Source organism: Mustela nigripes, chromosome 1, assembly GCF_022355385.1.
Source record: "Mustela nigripes isolate SB6536 chromosome 1, MUSNIG.SB6536, whole genome shotgun sequence".
Lineage (NCBI taxonomy): Eukaryota > Metazoa > Chordata > Mammalia > Carnivora > Mustelidae > Mustela > Mustela nigripes.
Genome location: NC_081557.1, coordinates 89,195,839 through 89,210,290, shown reverse-complemented (window position 1 = coordinate 89,210,290; position 14,452 = coordinate 89,195,839). Strand labels below are relative to the sequence as shown.

The 14,452-nt window shown below is 44.2% G+C and overlaps 1 protein-coding gene and 1 non-coding gene across 5 annotated transcripts in view; one reads left to right on the top strand and one right to left on the bottom strand.

The window, feature by feature from the left end:
* The window catches only part of ARHGEF12 (Rho guanine nucleotide exchange factor 12), a 145,332-nt gene extending 135,565 nt beyond the window's left edge, over positions 1–9,767 (top strand). For all 4 annotated transcript variants that reach the window (XM_059415324.1, XM_059415334.1, XM_059415317.1 and 1 more), the window contains 4 exons: positions 2,359–2,826; positions 3,628–3,944; positions 5,009–5,078; positions 5,622–9,767. In XM_059415324.1, the coding sequence (XP_059271307.1) occupies positions 2,359–2,826; positions 3,628–3,944; positions 5,009–5,078; positions 5,622–5,632 (866 nt within the window). In that variant the 3' untranslated portion in view covers positions 5,633–9,767. The remainder of the gene's footprint in view (positions 1–2,358; positions 2,827–3,627; positions 3,945–5,008; positions 5,079–5,621) is intronic.
* Positions 9,768–14,062: 4,295 nt separating this feature from the next.
* Positions 14,063–14,166, bottom strand: LOC132009423 (U6 spliceosomal RNA). Its single transcript, XR_009401917.1, has one exon. It is a non-coding gene; the product is annotated as a U6 spliceosomal RNA (small nuclear RNA).
* Positions 14,167–14,452: the final 286 nt, after the last annotated feature.

Here is a 14,452-nt window from a genome sequence, read left to right as displayed (position 1 = left end):
GGAGAATCCAAAGAAGTGGGAACTCTGACTTTTCCCTTAAAGAATTTTACCATCTAGTTGGGAAGAAGATAGAAAACCTCCCACTGTTTAACCAGTACAGGTGTGTCAGAATTGATCTGGTTTTGGTAACAAGAGAGGGAAGCATCAGGAGACAAGGGAGAGGTGATTATTACCTTGTAGAATGGGTAAGACTCAGGTATGTAGAGAAGGTACAGGTAAGAATCATGGTAGGACCAGAAGCACAGAGGCAGGAGGCCCCGAGGGTGCTCTGAGAGTGGCGAGCACACTATACTAGTGCAGAGGGTGGGAGAGAAGCCTAGAAAGGTAGGAGATGGGATGGTGAGGCCAGCCACTGTGAACCTTAAACACCACATTGAGTCCTCTGGGTTTTAAGGATGGCACAGCACACGGGGCACCTGGGTGGTGCAGTTGGTCAAGAGTCCCATTCTCAGTTCAGCTCAGGCCGTCATCTCAGGCTTGGGAGGTTGAGTCCTGCAGTGGGCTGTGCACTGGGCATGGCGCCTGCTTCAGATTCATTCTCCCTCTCCCCCCACACTTCCCTCTCTCCGCTCCTTCTGCCCCTCTCTCCCTCTTACACAAACACACACACACACACACACGTGCTCGCTCTTTCTGGAAAAAAAAAAAAAATGGTGCAGCACGTGTTTTGAGGGCTTTTTCAAACTACAGATATTTTTCTAGTTTTCTGTAGAGATTGTGGTACTCTCCACTCTAGCCTGTCCCCTCTCTCTGTCTGTCTCTCTCTCTCTCTCACACACACACACACACAGTGCACACCCACAAGGAGGGTGGCCCTTGCCACTCTTACTAGCTAGCCCCCGACTCTAGCCTGGCTGAGAATCACTTACAAATGGGAGCCTGTCCCATCTCGCAGGTGTCCCGGAGGAGGGGAAAGGCTGAGAAGGGTTGCTCTAGCTGCCGAGAACCATTTGAAGTTTTGAAGCTAGGGTATGACTAGTGAGAACAGATGGCTCAGGCTGAGAGGGTGGAAAGGTTGGGGTGGGAGGAGGCCAGGAGGGGGAGGCTAGTGTGAAGGCGCTGTGGTAGGCTGGGCTTGAGGCAGAAAGGGTTTGGGCTGGAACGGTATTAGAGGAAAAAAATCAAGTGAGGAGGCAACAATTACTTAAAATAATCGACTTGGTGCAAGGGCAAAGAAAAGGGAATATTTAGATGATTTCCATGTTCTTGTCAGAAATCAAAGTCAGAAAGGACTACTACTGCCCACTGCCACACTTTCTTTTTTTCCCCCTTTTTCTCTTTGCCAGAGATTATGGGCTCAATTTTAAAACTGGCAGGCTATTTTAGTGGAAGTAATGAGCAGGAGGTTGGAGTTTTAAGACTGGAGCTTTGGTGAGAGGGTCGGGGAGAGCTAGATTTGAGTGTGAGAGCCGGGGGAATGCACAGCATCTCTTACGAAGTGTAGTTAGAGAGACAGAGTGCCAAACACTAGTGGAGACCTTGTCAAGAGAAACAGGAGAAAGAATTTAAGGCAGAGTTAAAAGTTGGGAATTTCATGTTCTCGAAGATCTACTTTATTGTCGATTCCCCTGAATGAACAGTCAGAATGCTTTCTGATGGTTTGACTGACAGAGTCGCAGTGACTCTGTCATTGTATGCGTGGCCTCATAGCATACACCTGCCCATTGAAAACTGAGTTGCTTCTCTTTTCAACAGCCTAGGGAAGCTGAGCCTCCAGTTAAGGTCATTCTTAAAAACTCATTTTAAAAAACAATTTAAAAAAACTCAATTTAAAAAACATTTTCTTATCCTTTGAAAGTATACATGCTACCAAATCATTGAAAGTAAGTCTCATTACAGGATAGCTTTATTTTCTTCACATTTAAGGAGATTCCTTGCATATTATAAATGACAAAATAAATGTTCTGTATTTCTAATAAAATTAGAAAAAATAACACCTGTGTATACAGTGTCTGCTTCTGAGAAAGCAAAACTTCGAGGGTTTCTTTTCTAGCATAACACATCTTTTTAACATCGTTTTAAGAAATACCTTTGGGGTATAACTCAGGTTATATGGAAGAGAAAAGAGAAGCAGGCATGGTACTGGGGATTTAGCAGTACCTCCCCATTCAGAAGGCTTACATCTTTCCAAGTCTTGTTTAATGTTAAACTTTCTCTAGATGGTGCCTTATTTCATTTTTCAATATAAAACAAAAACAAAAAATGATCCCACGAAATTAACATTTTGACTCTATGTTACTAAAAAGTTACTTACCCTTAGAAATAATGGGTGACTCCACAAACTAATTTAATTCCGGCAGTCTGCGGTTATCATTGTGAATGTGTGGTTTTTTCCGCCTCCCTCCCTAAATCTTCCAGTGGGCTTGCTGAAGCAGCTGCTCGTACAACAGCTGGGTTTGACCGAGAAGAGCTCCCAGGAAGACTGGCCACATTTCCCAAGATACAGGACAGCGTCTTCAGGGGTGCAGACAGACAGTGGAGCCCAGAACTCTGAGAACAGTAAGGCCTATCCTCCTGGCGAAGGACACATGCCCTTTAGAACTGGAACTGGTGACGCTGCCCCTTGTTACAGTCCACGGACTTCAGCTGAATCTTCGACTCCACGGGATTCAGTGGTTCTGGCATTCCAAGATAGCCAGGCAAGTAACATTTTAGTAATGGACCACATGCTTAGGACCCCGGAGATGCCTCCTGCAGAGCCCGAAGGGAGTCTTGATGAGAGTGGAGAGCACTTTTTTGATGCCCGTGAAGCACACAGTGACGATAATCCATCAGAAGGTGATGGAGCAGTGAAGAAGGAAGAGGATGTTAATTTGCGCATCTCAGGCAAGTTTCTTTCACACGTGAACTTGGACTGTGGTTGTTATTACCTGTGCTGTGTGCTGAGACAGATGTTGTTTGGGTATCCACACATGACCCGCTGTGTGCATGTGTGTGCACATGTGTGTGCATGCACGTGCATGTGCGTGTGTGTAGCCCTTACTTTTCCCTGCGGTAAATAATTACCGAATCTGCTCCATGCCAGACCCCATCCCGGGGCGTGGGAGATACGGCATTGACTGAAACACAGAAAAATCCACTATCCCTGTGAAGCTTAAATACTGGTGAGGAAAGAGTCAAGGTAAATAAGTAAACCAAAAGATGTCAGATGGTGGGAAGAATTAGGAGGAAACGTAAGTGAGACCCAGGGGCAGACAGGGTGATGAGGAAGAGGGCCTCTGTGAGTAGCATGGGAGCAGAGCCATGAGGGCGAGGGCAGAGGCCATGTGGCATCTGGGAGCAGGGGGTACAGCAGAGAACTGGGGAACCCGTGTGGGAGATGAGGCACGAGAGCTCTGTGGCTGGGGAGGCGGTGGCAAGACCACACAGGGCCTTTGTAGTTTCCAGCTTTTAAGATGCCAACTGATCTGAAATGGTTTAGAAGTTACATAAAGTTTGCTAAGTTTCGCTTCAGCCTGAAGTGAGAAGATTCTGATGTACTTAAAACTGAACTCTGGAAGTGAGGAATGAATGGCTCTTCTCCCCCTCTGTTGGCTTTTGAGGTTGTCAGCGTAGCACCTCATCTCTGTTCCTTGATGTGAGGAAGGCAGCATGAAGCTCATCAGGCTGTTCTGTGTCTGTCAATAGGAAACTATCTGATTCTTGATGGCTATGACGCAGTGCAGGAGAGCTCCACGGACGAGGGGCTTGCCTCCTCGCTTCCCCTGCCACCCACGACAGGCACCCCCTCCACGGACTCTGCCCGCCCGCAGCAGCACTCGCCCCAGCACACCCATTCCGACGGGGCAGCTTCACCATTCAGCCCCGAATTCCTGGTCCAGCAGCGCTGGGGAGCCATGGAGGATTCCTGTTTTGAGATCCAGAGTCCCCCCTCTTGTGCAGACTCACAGAGCCAGATCATGGAGTACATTCGTAAGATCGAGGCTGACCTTGAACACTTAAAGGTACCTCAGACCTCAGTGTCCTCGAAGCTTGGGTAAAGAAACATGTTTCACAGAGACGAGGTAGAGAATGACCAAAATGCCGATGCCAGTGACCTTGTTCATATTCTAGATTTACTGTTTTCTTTGACCATTACTTGTGAATAAACTTGGATAAAAAGCCAAGATCACGGTGCATCTGGTTGCCGATTGTAAGAACAGAAAACTTCATAGTACCATATAGATGGCATGGTTGTGTGAGGTTCTCGGTATAAACACCCTAATATATTTGGGGTGATTGGCTGGCCTGCCTGAGAATATGTGAACAGCAAGCCAGTGACAGGTGGGGCTTGTGTCATTCTGAGAGCTTCTTCTAGGAAATGCTTTCACTTACTAAAGATCCATGAATTGTTAGGTGATGTCGGTAGTTTCCCAGACGCTGGGACACACAGAAGTGGGCTCCAGTGGCTCCCATGATCCCAAGAGCTGGGCACAAATGGGGTTTTGTGAATCAGAATTGAGGTCGTCACTGTACCGGCCGCTGTTTCAAAACTGACTTCCATGGTGATTACTGAGAAAAGGACTTTATCTTACAAACTTTGTCGTCAGTAGACACAACTGCTAGAGCCCAAACGTTTTTTTCATGACTTCATTTAATTAGAGGCTTTAGGGACAACATTGAAAGTATTCTTAGCCTTTTAGCTTAAGACCAGTGTCCCTTAGTTTAGTTTTTAACTTCTCGTGACACGTTTTCCCTTCATGTGAGTGTAGCTGGTGTCATCCAGGGGCTGATGAAGTATCTGCTGGGGGCAGGTTGGCTCTAACACAGCCCGTGTCACCTGTGGGGCTATTTCCAGGGTGATTCTGGGGGTAGGAGAATCACCTTTATGGGAGAAAGTTTTAAGTGACTCACTTAAGGGAGGTGAAAGGAATGCGGTTCACTTTTCTCCCCCACTAACAAAATTCTTCACGACGTTCATGTTGAAATCTAGACGTACCTCCTGGTAATATGGGAAAGTTTGCCTTCCTGTTTTCATAAAGAAAAATTACAATGTTCCAGTGACAAACCTGTGGGTCTTATTTTACAGAAGGTGGAGGAAAGTTACAGCACGCTTTGCCAAAGGCTGGCTGGATCAGCCCTCACAGACAAGCACTCAGGTATGTGAAAATCGTGGATTCCCGACTCTCGAATCATTCTGCCTGAACCGTACATCGAATGAAATGATTTGTTATTCTTTAAAGTGGAAACCTTCTGAGATTCCATTTCTTTCCTGTCTTTAAAAAGCCACTTGTTTCCACTTAGTCTGCTGACTAGGCTCTTCCTGCCCCCCTGAGGCGCTGCTCTTGTCAGTTTCTGCGCCATCTGCCCCCCCCCTCCCCCCCCCCCCCAACCTGTGCAAGAGCAGGAAACAGGGTGGGGTAGGTCTGGTAAATCCTAGATTCCTAAGAGATTTGCCAGTGCTGCTGTGAGGGAGGCTCATGTCTGTCCTTCGGTGTTGGTCCTGACGGTAGGAGCACTGTCTCCCCGTGACTGCAGATGGATCTGTGTTCAGTGCAACAGTCTGTCCACATTTGCTTCCCTGTTGTCCAGTGAGGCCTTCCCGATCCAGAAAGACGTACCGAGACCCACAGGTGTCAGACGTGTTCTCGGGGCGTTCATTTGTTCTTAATTTGATCCCCGCGTATCTTTATTCTTCCCAGATAAAAGTTAGAGCCGCGTGTCCTGGAGGTGACTGATGGTTGTTGGACTCTGAGCATTGGCCTTGTGGCACCCATCCCGGCTGCACCGAGGACGCAGAGAGTGTGTGACAGAGGGTCTGCCTGTGAAGCCCCTGGGGGCGGCCGTGTTCCCCGGGCGCCCAGAGCGGGACTAGTTCCTCACAGTCCGGCAGCTGCACGAGTCTGTCAGGGAGGGAGTCCTGACTCTCGCTCTGCTCTCCGCACTATCGGAAATTCATTTTGATTCAGAACAAAAACCAAATGTATAGAGCTTTGGGTGTAGGATATGAAATTTTACTTAGACTTAAGAAAAAGAGAAAATCAGATGTATTTATTTGACTTCATTCCGTATTTGAAAGCACATTTTAATTTTTATTTTGCCATGTTTTGTTTTAATTGAGTAGTGAGAGTTTTGCCCTTTGTGTTTAGTACACCCAAGGGTCAGTTGCTCCTGAAGCCAAGAGTTGCGGTGAGGTATTAGGAGGCTGGGTGGAGAGGTGGAGAGGAGGAAGTAAGCCGGGGAAGGGAGGAGCAGCCAGCCTCCACGAAACTGGATTCCATGCCCTCTGCTGTCCTGGAGGCATCATCTTTGAGGGGCACCTCAGAGGCGCAGTATGCCCATGGCTCCTATGGTCAGAGGTCTGGAGCTGTGTGCTGTCCAGGTGGGCGAGAGTCAGGTGGGCTTCCTCCCACCCGAGGCAAGCACCTGTCCTCTTAGCTGGGATCCACCCCCAATTAACAGAAAATCCTCAGTGTACTAAGTAGCAGGCACTTGAAAATGGTGTGTTTTCTTCTGTTGTCTTCTTTTCTATTGAGGGTAGGGATTTGGGAGGGAGAGGAAAGCAAATTTTATTTTCTTGGCTATAAATTCGTTATTCTTGGTATTGTTGCATTTTTTGTAATTATACATTAGACTTGGGCACTTGTGTAAAATTATCCCTGCAGATTGAGCAGGAAGGAAAAACCAACAAATGGAGAAGCTTCAGATGGCGGCAGGGGTGGGGGTGCGGAGGAAGGGCGGGGCGGGAGCAGGGGTGGGGTGGGGGGAAGAGTCTGGGAAGGTTAGCTAACTGAATCACTACTGAGTTGAACCATGGCTGTCATTAGCCACGGGTACTGCTGAACACAAGGCCAGTAAAATTTTAGTACCTGGAGGTTTGACTCTAATATTAATTTTGCACTGATGGTGCCAAAGGGCTCTTTGAGTTCAGAGGAGAGCCACGAGCGGAGTGGAGAGGGGGGCGGTGGAGAAGGCCGAGCTGCTCATACCAGCCCCGGAAGCACTTCTTCTGACTTCACTGCCGGAGCTTTCTCCACACTGGTGCATGACTGACCTTAATTGCAGACCAGAGCATACACTGGAAACTGTGGGCAAGGGGTTGCTAACTGCCTGCTCTAGAATGAACTGTAGTATGGGCAGCACCCGACAGAGATCAATGTTTCAGAATCGTGACTTGAGAACTCCTTCGGTTATATTGGCTTTCTGTGGTTTTCTTTGTGCATCGGGTATACATTGTTTTAGAGTATGTTTGCCAACTAGAGCTCAATCATTTGTCAAATCTTCAAATTCTCTTCATACGCAAAGTGTTCCTGCACTGCTCATATCTTTCAGGAGTGTCCTCTGAACCCTGTGGGTAGCCAGGAGGTCGTTAATACTCTTCCCCTGCACTCCCATCGCAAGCAATTAGGCTTCCCTACTACTTTCATAAACATCACTACCACTTAACAAGCTCATGTGTGTCCACATTCCTGTTTTCTGCCTTTTCAAACCTGACCTAGGTTTAAGTAGCCCAACTTGGATCGTTGGACCTCATCTCTAAATTAGAATGCCCTTTTAGTTGTAGACCAAGTATCAGTTGAATCAGAATGGGAGTAAAATTTGTAGAAGCAGGAGCTAGTAAGTGAAGCTTGGGACTTGAACTTTCTGTATCTCTTAAGAGAAACAGGTAGAAACGGAATGATTACGTGCTGCTGGAAACAGGTAGTCACTCCCAGCTGAAAGGGTAACATGCTTGGAGCCACATGACCCCAGTGTCCTCAGCTGGCATTTATTTAATCAGGAGAAAGGTAAATTAAAAAATAGAACTTTCACCTTAAGTTCACACAGTCCAGGGTAGTCACGTGATTCTCTAGCACTCAATAAAGAAACTTCAGGTTTCTGTTCTAGCTCAGCCAGATCTTGTCCTTAACAACAATTTGTTTTTGTTTTCCTGCGATTAAACCTCTCCTTGCAACCGGGCTAACTGGAAAAATACTTTGGCCCTAGCTCTAGTACTTCCAAATAAATTCATATCTGGATTTTTAAATGAAGACCCAAAGCAAAGTCTTGAGTCTGAAAAGATGCCACAATTTTCCGTCTTCTTTTTCTCTTTAACCAGCCCAACTTCTCCCTCCTCCTTCCCAGCCTCACCTCCCACACCCTCCTTTTCTTTTGGCCCTTGTAATCACATCCACTTTCCTCTGATACTGTATAGGCCCTTTAGGATGATGGAATTAGATATTCCTCCTCTCTCTGAGTGACAGTGGCCATCAAAGCTGTTCTCTCAAAGTTACTTGACTAGAAGCTGGATCCCAGGCTGCTGAGCAAAGCAGCCTCCCCAGAGCAGGAGAGCTGGGTTGTAGCCACTAAAGTGGCCTGCCATGACCCTGCACTCTCTTCTGTGGGCCTCATGGCTTCTTTGGTATTAAGTGGCAAATTACATTTGGAGTGTCTCCTTCCTTCTCAGAGAACAGAGTTAATCAAAGCAAATCAGCAAGCCCCCAAAGTGCTATAATTTAAAATCATGATTACAGCCCTAGAAGCCATATATTTTGCATACTTTAAAATCAGCTAGCTTGGACTGCCTGAGTTATCTTGACTTTCAGAAGCTAAACTGTAACTCTTTATTATATTGTACCGTAAGAAGGTATATTTCATTAGCTTTTTTGGCTTCCTGTTCCCCAAAACAGCTTCTAACCACTGTTGGAAAGGATGTGGCTCTTTATCTTTTTTTTTTTTAGGATTTTATTTTTAAGTAACCCTGTACACCCAACGTGGGGCTCAAACCCACAACCCCAAATCAGGAGTCACGTGCTCTACCGACAGAGCCAGCCAGGCACCCCAAGGATGTGTCCCTTTAAATAAATTATTTAAAGGTTTTTATTTGCTTTTGGAGGAGAAAGGGGGAACCTAATGTGATTAAGGAGAAAACCTTATTTTTTTTCTTCTTTTTAGAAGGTAAAATAATTCTTCCTGTGAGTTTTTATTTGAATGCTTTTTTTTTTTTTTTTTTTTTTTGGTGATGTTGGTAAATTTGGTGTATTACATGGAGCTTCTATATTTCAAACTGGAAACTGTCTTCTCTGAAGGTGGTGTATGATGTTACTTTGAGCTACTAGAGCTTGGGTCAATATTTCCTTCCTTATGTGTCACAGAGGACATCACTGAGAAGTATGTACAGAGGACCTCAAAATAGAAAATTTGGCAGGACCCCCCCCCAGGTCCTCTTTCTGCTGGCTACTTTTGCCCCCCTCTACCATTAGTGTTTTTGTTTTGTAAATCCTGTTTTCTTCCAACTGTCCCACCCCTTTTCAGTGATCTGCAAAATTGTCCTTTCTTCAAGAAAAGAGTTTCTTTTGCCTCGTTCCTTATGCCTTCCCCACTGGTACTGATGGTTTTGATAATAAACTTGTAGAAAAAAAAAAAAATGTACCTCGTAGAAGGAAGCCCTGTCTGCCATTTCCAGGTGCCAATGGCTAAGCAAATGTCCTTCAAAAGTGATAGCTGTAATGTGCGCACTATTGGTTATTTTTAATAAGCCTCTTCCTACTAGAACATTTTATTTTCCTTGTTCACCATACAATCATGTACTCTTTAACAGAAATTACTTTTAAAAAAAATCTGGAACTATCTTTAAAAAAAAAACTTTATTAATAATCATGTATTTTTACTGATCACATTTTGAAATGCCTAAAAGACTTTATTGTTCTAATTATCCAGGTGTACCTTTGTAAAATAGCTCTTTTATGAATTAGCTGATAAGGCTGTATGTTTCTGGAACAAAATATTGGTCATCTAAAAACTTTCTGTTTTCTGGGGTCTGGGAAAATAGAAAATGAGAGTTCAAATATTAAATATGCTTAAAGGAACCAAGGATGTGACTTTTTATTTATATTCTTCTTGATCTGTCTTATACAAGTTGCCCTGGAAGAGCTTAGGCACCAAGGAGACCTTGATTAATCTCACTGGCATTGACCGTCCCACATCCTCCTGCTTGTGAGAGCATCTTTACTAGGGAGACAGCCAGCTGCCCTCTAATGCATGAGCTTCCGTGAGGACACCAGCAGCTGGGAATGTCACTGTACCTGTGGCAGCTTTATTGAGGCATAGTGCATGTGCAATACAATTTACTCCTTTAAAGTGTACAGTTCAGCGATTTTTGGTATTTTTTTAAATTGTAGAACATAGACACATAAAATTTGTCATTTTAACCATTTTTAAGTGTATAAATCAGTGGAATTCATGATTCACTTGAAAATAACATTGGCTTTCTGCTCCCCTAAATGAACATCTGATGTCTTTATTACCAATTCTTATCCCCAGTGCTGGACTAACTAAAGTAGCAACATTTCTATGCTTTTACGGAACTCATTTCAACTCTGAAGGCTTGCTGAGTTTGACTCTTGGGTTTGTTGGTTTTGACATAGAGGTATCATCTGACTTATTCATCGGATGCTATTTGAATTTTCAATCATTCAGAGGCACATTTGGCTGATAGCTTTAATAAGCATAGCAAAAAAAATGCTTCGTATTTTGTAAGATTTTTTTAGTTAAGCCTTTAAAAAATTAAGGCTATTCAAATAAACGTTGCGAAAATTAACCTGTTAGTAGTTGCAGTTGTGTTGATGAACATAGCTGAGGGGGAATGAATACCTCCTCCACTGCCACTTTCTCCTGGATGGCCGTCTTCTAACAGGAGCACTGTCTCTGCATGGAGCAGTTACTGGCACTTTTGGCTGTCCTCTTCCAACCTAGAGGACTGGTTCACCAAAGGTTCAGTACAGTCTTGAAAGATAAGAGGATTGATCCTGATGAGTAGTTGCTTTTCAATTGAATATGGTGTCTTCCTATTATGATGAATGTCCTAAAACATTACAGATAAACTAGATATAGGTGCTTCCCATTTCTTTCCTGCTGTGTCAAGTATAATTCGTCCTGCTCACGCAGGGTGTGTTTGCTTTGCTGCCTGTTGTTAGTGAGACCCCATTGGTCCCTGAGGGTCAGCTGAGAACTCGGTGTGAAATCATTCGAGGTAAGTAGAATTCTCTTTCTAGTCTAAAGTCTTTCCCCCTTACTTGATTAGGGTGCTTTCGGACCTATGTATAACTTAAGGCTTCACTTACAGCATTTTATTCCAGAGGATCCTTTTCTTTGTTCGTGGGACCACCAGATTGGGGCCACCTGAATGTACTGTGATCAAAAACAGTAATTAGGGGGCGCCTGGGTGGCTCACTTGGTTAAGCACCTGCCATCGGCTCAGATCATGGTCCCAGGGTCCTGGGATTGAGCCCTACATCAGGTTCCCTGCTCAGCAGGGAGCCTGCTTCTCCCTCTCCCTTTGCCCCCCCACCTTGTGTTCCCTCTCTAGCTGTCAAATAAATAAATAAAACCTTTAAAAAAAAAAAAGATTAATCAGGGTACATCTTGGTAATAAATTTTTTTTGGAGAAATATCTGTACAGATCAATTTTTTTTCCTGCTATTCTTATTTTAAACGGAGAAGGGCAGCAGTGCTCAATCCTTTTGATCTCGGGGTCAGTTCATACTCTTAAATTATTGTGGGCCTCCTGGAGGAGCTTGTATTCATGTGGGTTGTATCTACTGACATTTACCTTATCAGAAATGAAAAAGAAGGGGCATCTCAGGAGCTCAGTTGTTAAGTGTCTGCCTTCGGCTCAGGTCATGATCCCAGGGTCCTGGGATTGAGCCCCGCATTGAGCTCCCTGCTCAGTGGGAAGCCTGCTTCTCCCTCTTCCACTTCCACTTCCTCCCCCTCCCTCCTCCACTCCCCCTCCCTCACTGTGTCTCTCTCTGCCAAATAAATAAAATCTTTAGAAAAAATTTTTTATTATGAGATGAGAAAAACAGTAAAAAAAATTTCATTTAAAAATAATCACAAACCCATTACATGTTTTTAATGAAAAATTTTATTTTCCACAATAAAATTATTTATGAGAAGAGTGTTTTATAGTTCCTCAAATATCTTTAATTGTCTGTCATAGCAGAAGACAACTGGATTCTTGTATCTACTTTTGCATGCAATCTGGTGTGCTATGTTGTTTTGGTTCAACTATTCGAAGAAAGTCCAGCCTCACACAGACACATATTTTAAAAAGGGATAAGTATTTTAATAGCCTTTTCAGATGATTGTAGGTATTTTCATACTGCACTGAAACTAGACAAGTGATAGTTTCTTAAAAGAGCAGCAGTGTGGAATCTGAAGCCACATCAATGAAATTTCATACTTTGTGACACTAAAATCCATTTTATACTTTAATACTTTTTTATACTAAAGTCCATTTTATACTTTCAGCGTGTGAAGAATGGCATCTTTGACCTTGCATGATTTTGTAACATCCTGTATCGGTAATTTGGAAAATACTGGCTTACTGAGCTATGTAGTCAGGCCTTCAAAGGTTTGGACACATTTCTTTTAACAGAATCAAAAGCTCACATGTATTGATATCAACAGCTGATCTCATTGGAAAAGTCTCACGGTGGTGGACACATTTTTCCAAATTAGTAGTTTAACGAGAATAGTTGTGACTCGCAGTATCCCTGAAAGTCTTGGGGACCAGCAGGATTTGCAGACCATGCTCTGAGAACTGGTGGGGGTGATGAAAAGAGCCTGAACAGTTGGATTCAGTTCTTCTGCTCACTGCTGCGTGACCCCAGGCAGATTACCCCCGGGTAATCAATGTCTCTGAAGTTGGTTGTGGTGGTGTTTTTTTCTAGGATTTACATACTTTAAGCAGGAAAGGTGAAAAATGATTAATGAATTTAAAATATGTAAATCTCTCTCTTACTAATGCAGCTATATTTCATGTTTTATAATGGTCATGTGCATTTGAACTCTAGGCTCACGTGTGTGTGTGCGTGCACGCATGTGTGGGAGAGAAGGAGGGAGCGAATGTATGTTCATATTTAAAAACTTGGTTGCTAGTCTCTATAATAATATACTTGTTTAACCTAGTTCTTCTTTTAAATGGGAAGAAAGAAAAAACGGTGATTCAGTAAAAATCTTGTTTTGTTTTAAGATTGTATTTATTTATTTCTGAGAGAGAGCAAGCATGAGTGGAGGGGAGGAGCTGGGGGAGAGGGGCAAGCAGAGACGCCATTCAGTGGGGAGCCTGATGCAGGGCTCGATCCAGGACCCCGACATCATGACCTGAGCCAAAGTCAGAAACTTAACTGACTAAGCCACCCAGGTGCCCCAAGAACCTGGTCTTAAGAAACCTGTATATTGGATTTGTGCTGCTTTGGTGCTGCTGTTTCAAGGGGGTGAGTGGAGTGTGGTCATAGTAGATGTCCCAGAAATTTCACCATCGTGTAACTAGTGGTTTTTATCTTGCTAAAACCCTCTTCAGTTTGCAGTGTGCTGATAGCAGGGTTTATCTTCCAGTTTAGCTACATCTTGGTAGTTTCGAAACATCTTTATTTCCTTAAAATATATGAGCTGCTTACATTTTTAATTAATGGGAAACTGAATTGCGTTTAATGAGACTGTGTTTTATCTACATTGTGGCCTGAAGAGCGATATGGGGCAGGGTTTCTGGGGTTTTCCCTGTCTTCCCCTCCTAGCTGTAGGGAGAGAGCCATCCGTAAGACCAAGCAAACAAGACCAACCCAACTTAAGTCCTTTCTACTCTCTGCTCTCACTAGCTCATTGTCTAACCAGGAACGAGTCATTTACCTTATCTGGACCTCCGCTCTCTCATCCTCTACTGAGGAAGTTTGGTGATGGTTCTCTCTCCTCTGGTCCCTTCCGTCCTGACAGTCTGTGAAGCTGGTGACATAGGAACACAGAGGCACAGCTTAGCGGTGGTTCGCTGGTCAGTCCCAGGTGACCTGTAGCCCTCCCTGGACTTGTGTGTTTCTCCAAACAAGAGTATGATGTTCTTGTCACTCACTGAAGTCTATCCCTGGAAGTTTCTGTTTCTCCTCCTCTTTGGCCTTTCTTCTTTTGATGGCGTCATCTCGTTGAGTAGGACCTACAGTCTGATGAGACATTATTTACATTTTTCCTTTTGTCCCCATCTCACTGCTGGTTTACAAGAACCTTGAGGGCTTTCGTAGACGCAGATCTGACATTTCTGGTTCAGAGGAGACTTTTTGAGCATTGGCTGAGGAGAGACTGACAGATCCTTTTTTTTTTTTTTTTCTTTTTTTACATGGAACATTTCTCAAATTTGCGTATCATCCTAGCACAGGGGCCCTGCTAATCTCTGCATCTTTCCAATTTTAGTATATGTGCTGCTGCAGCGAGCACAAGACTGACAGATCTTACCTCCATTCCCGCTCCTGTCCTGATGGATGGCCTCTTCCAAAAGGTTTATGAAACTTGGCGAATTCAAGGAAGTTGAGTGCCTGGAACATGAGGCAGCCGGATTGATTATTTAGCCTGCAAATGCACCATCCGAAAAACTAGTCCAGCCAGCAAGAATAAGTCCCGGAGACCTTGGAAGCTTTCATGCAATCCAAAATTTATAAACAGCTCAAATGGAAGGAAAAGAGGCACAAAACTGTTTCTATGCCTTGCCACCTATGAAAAGTAA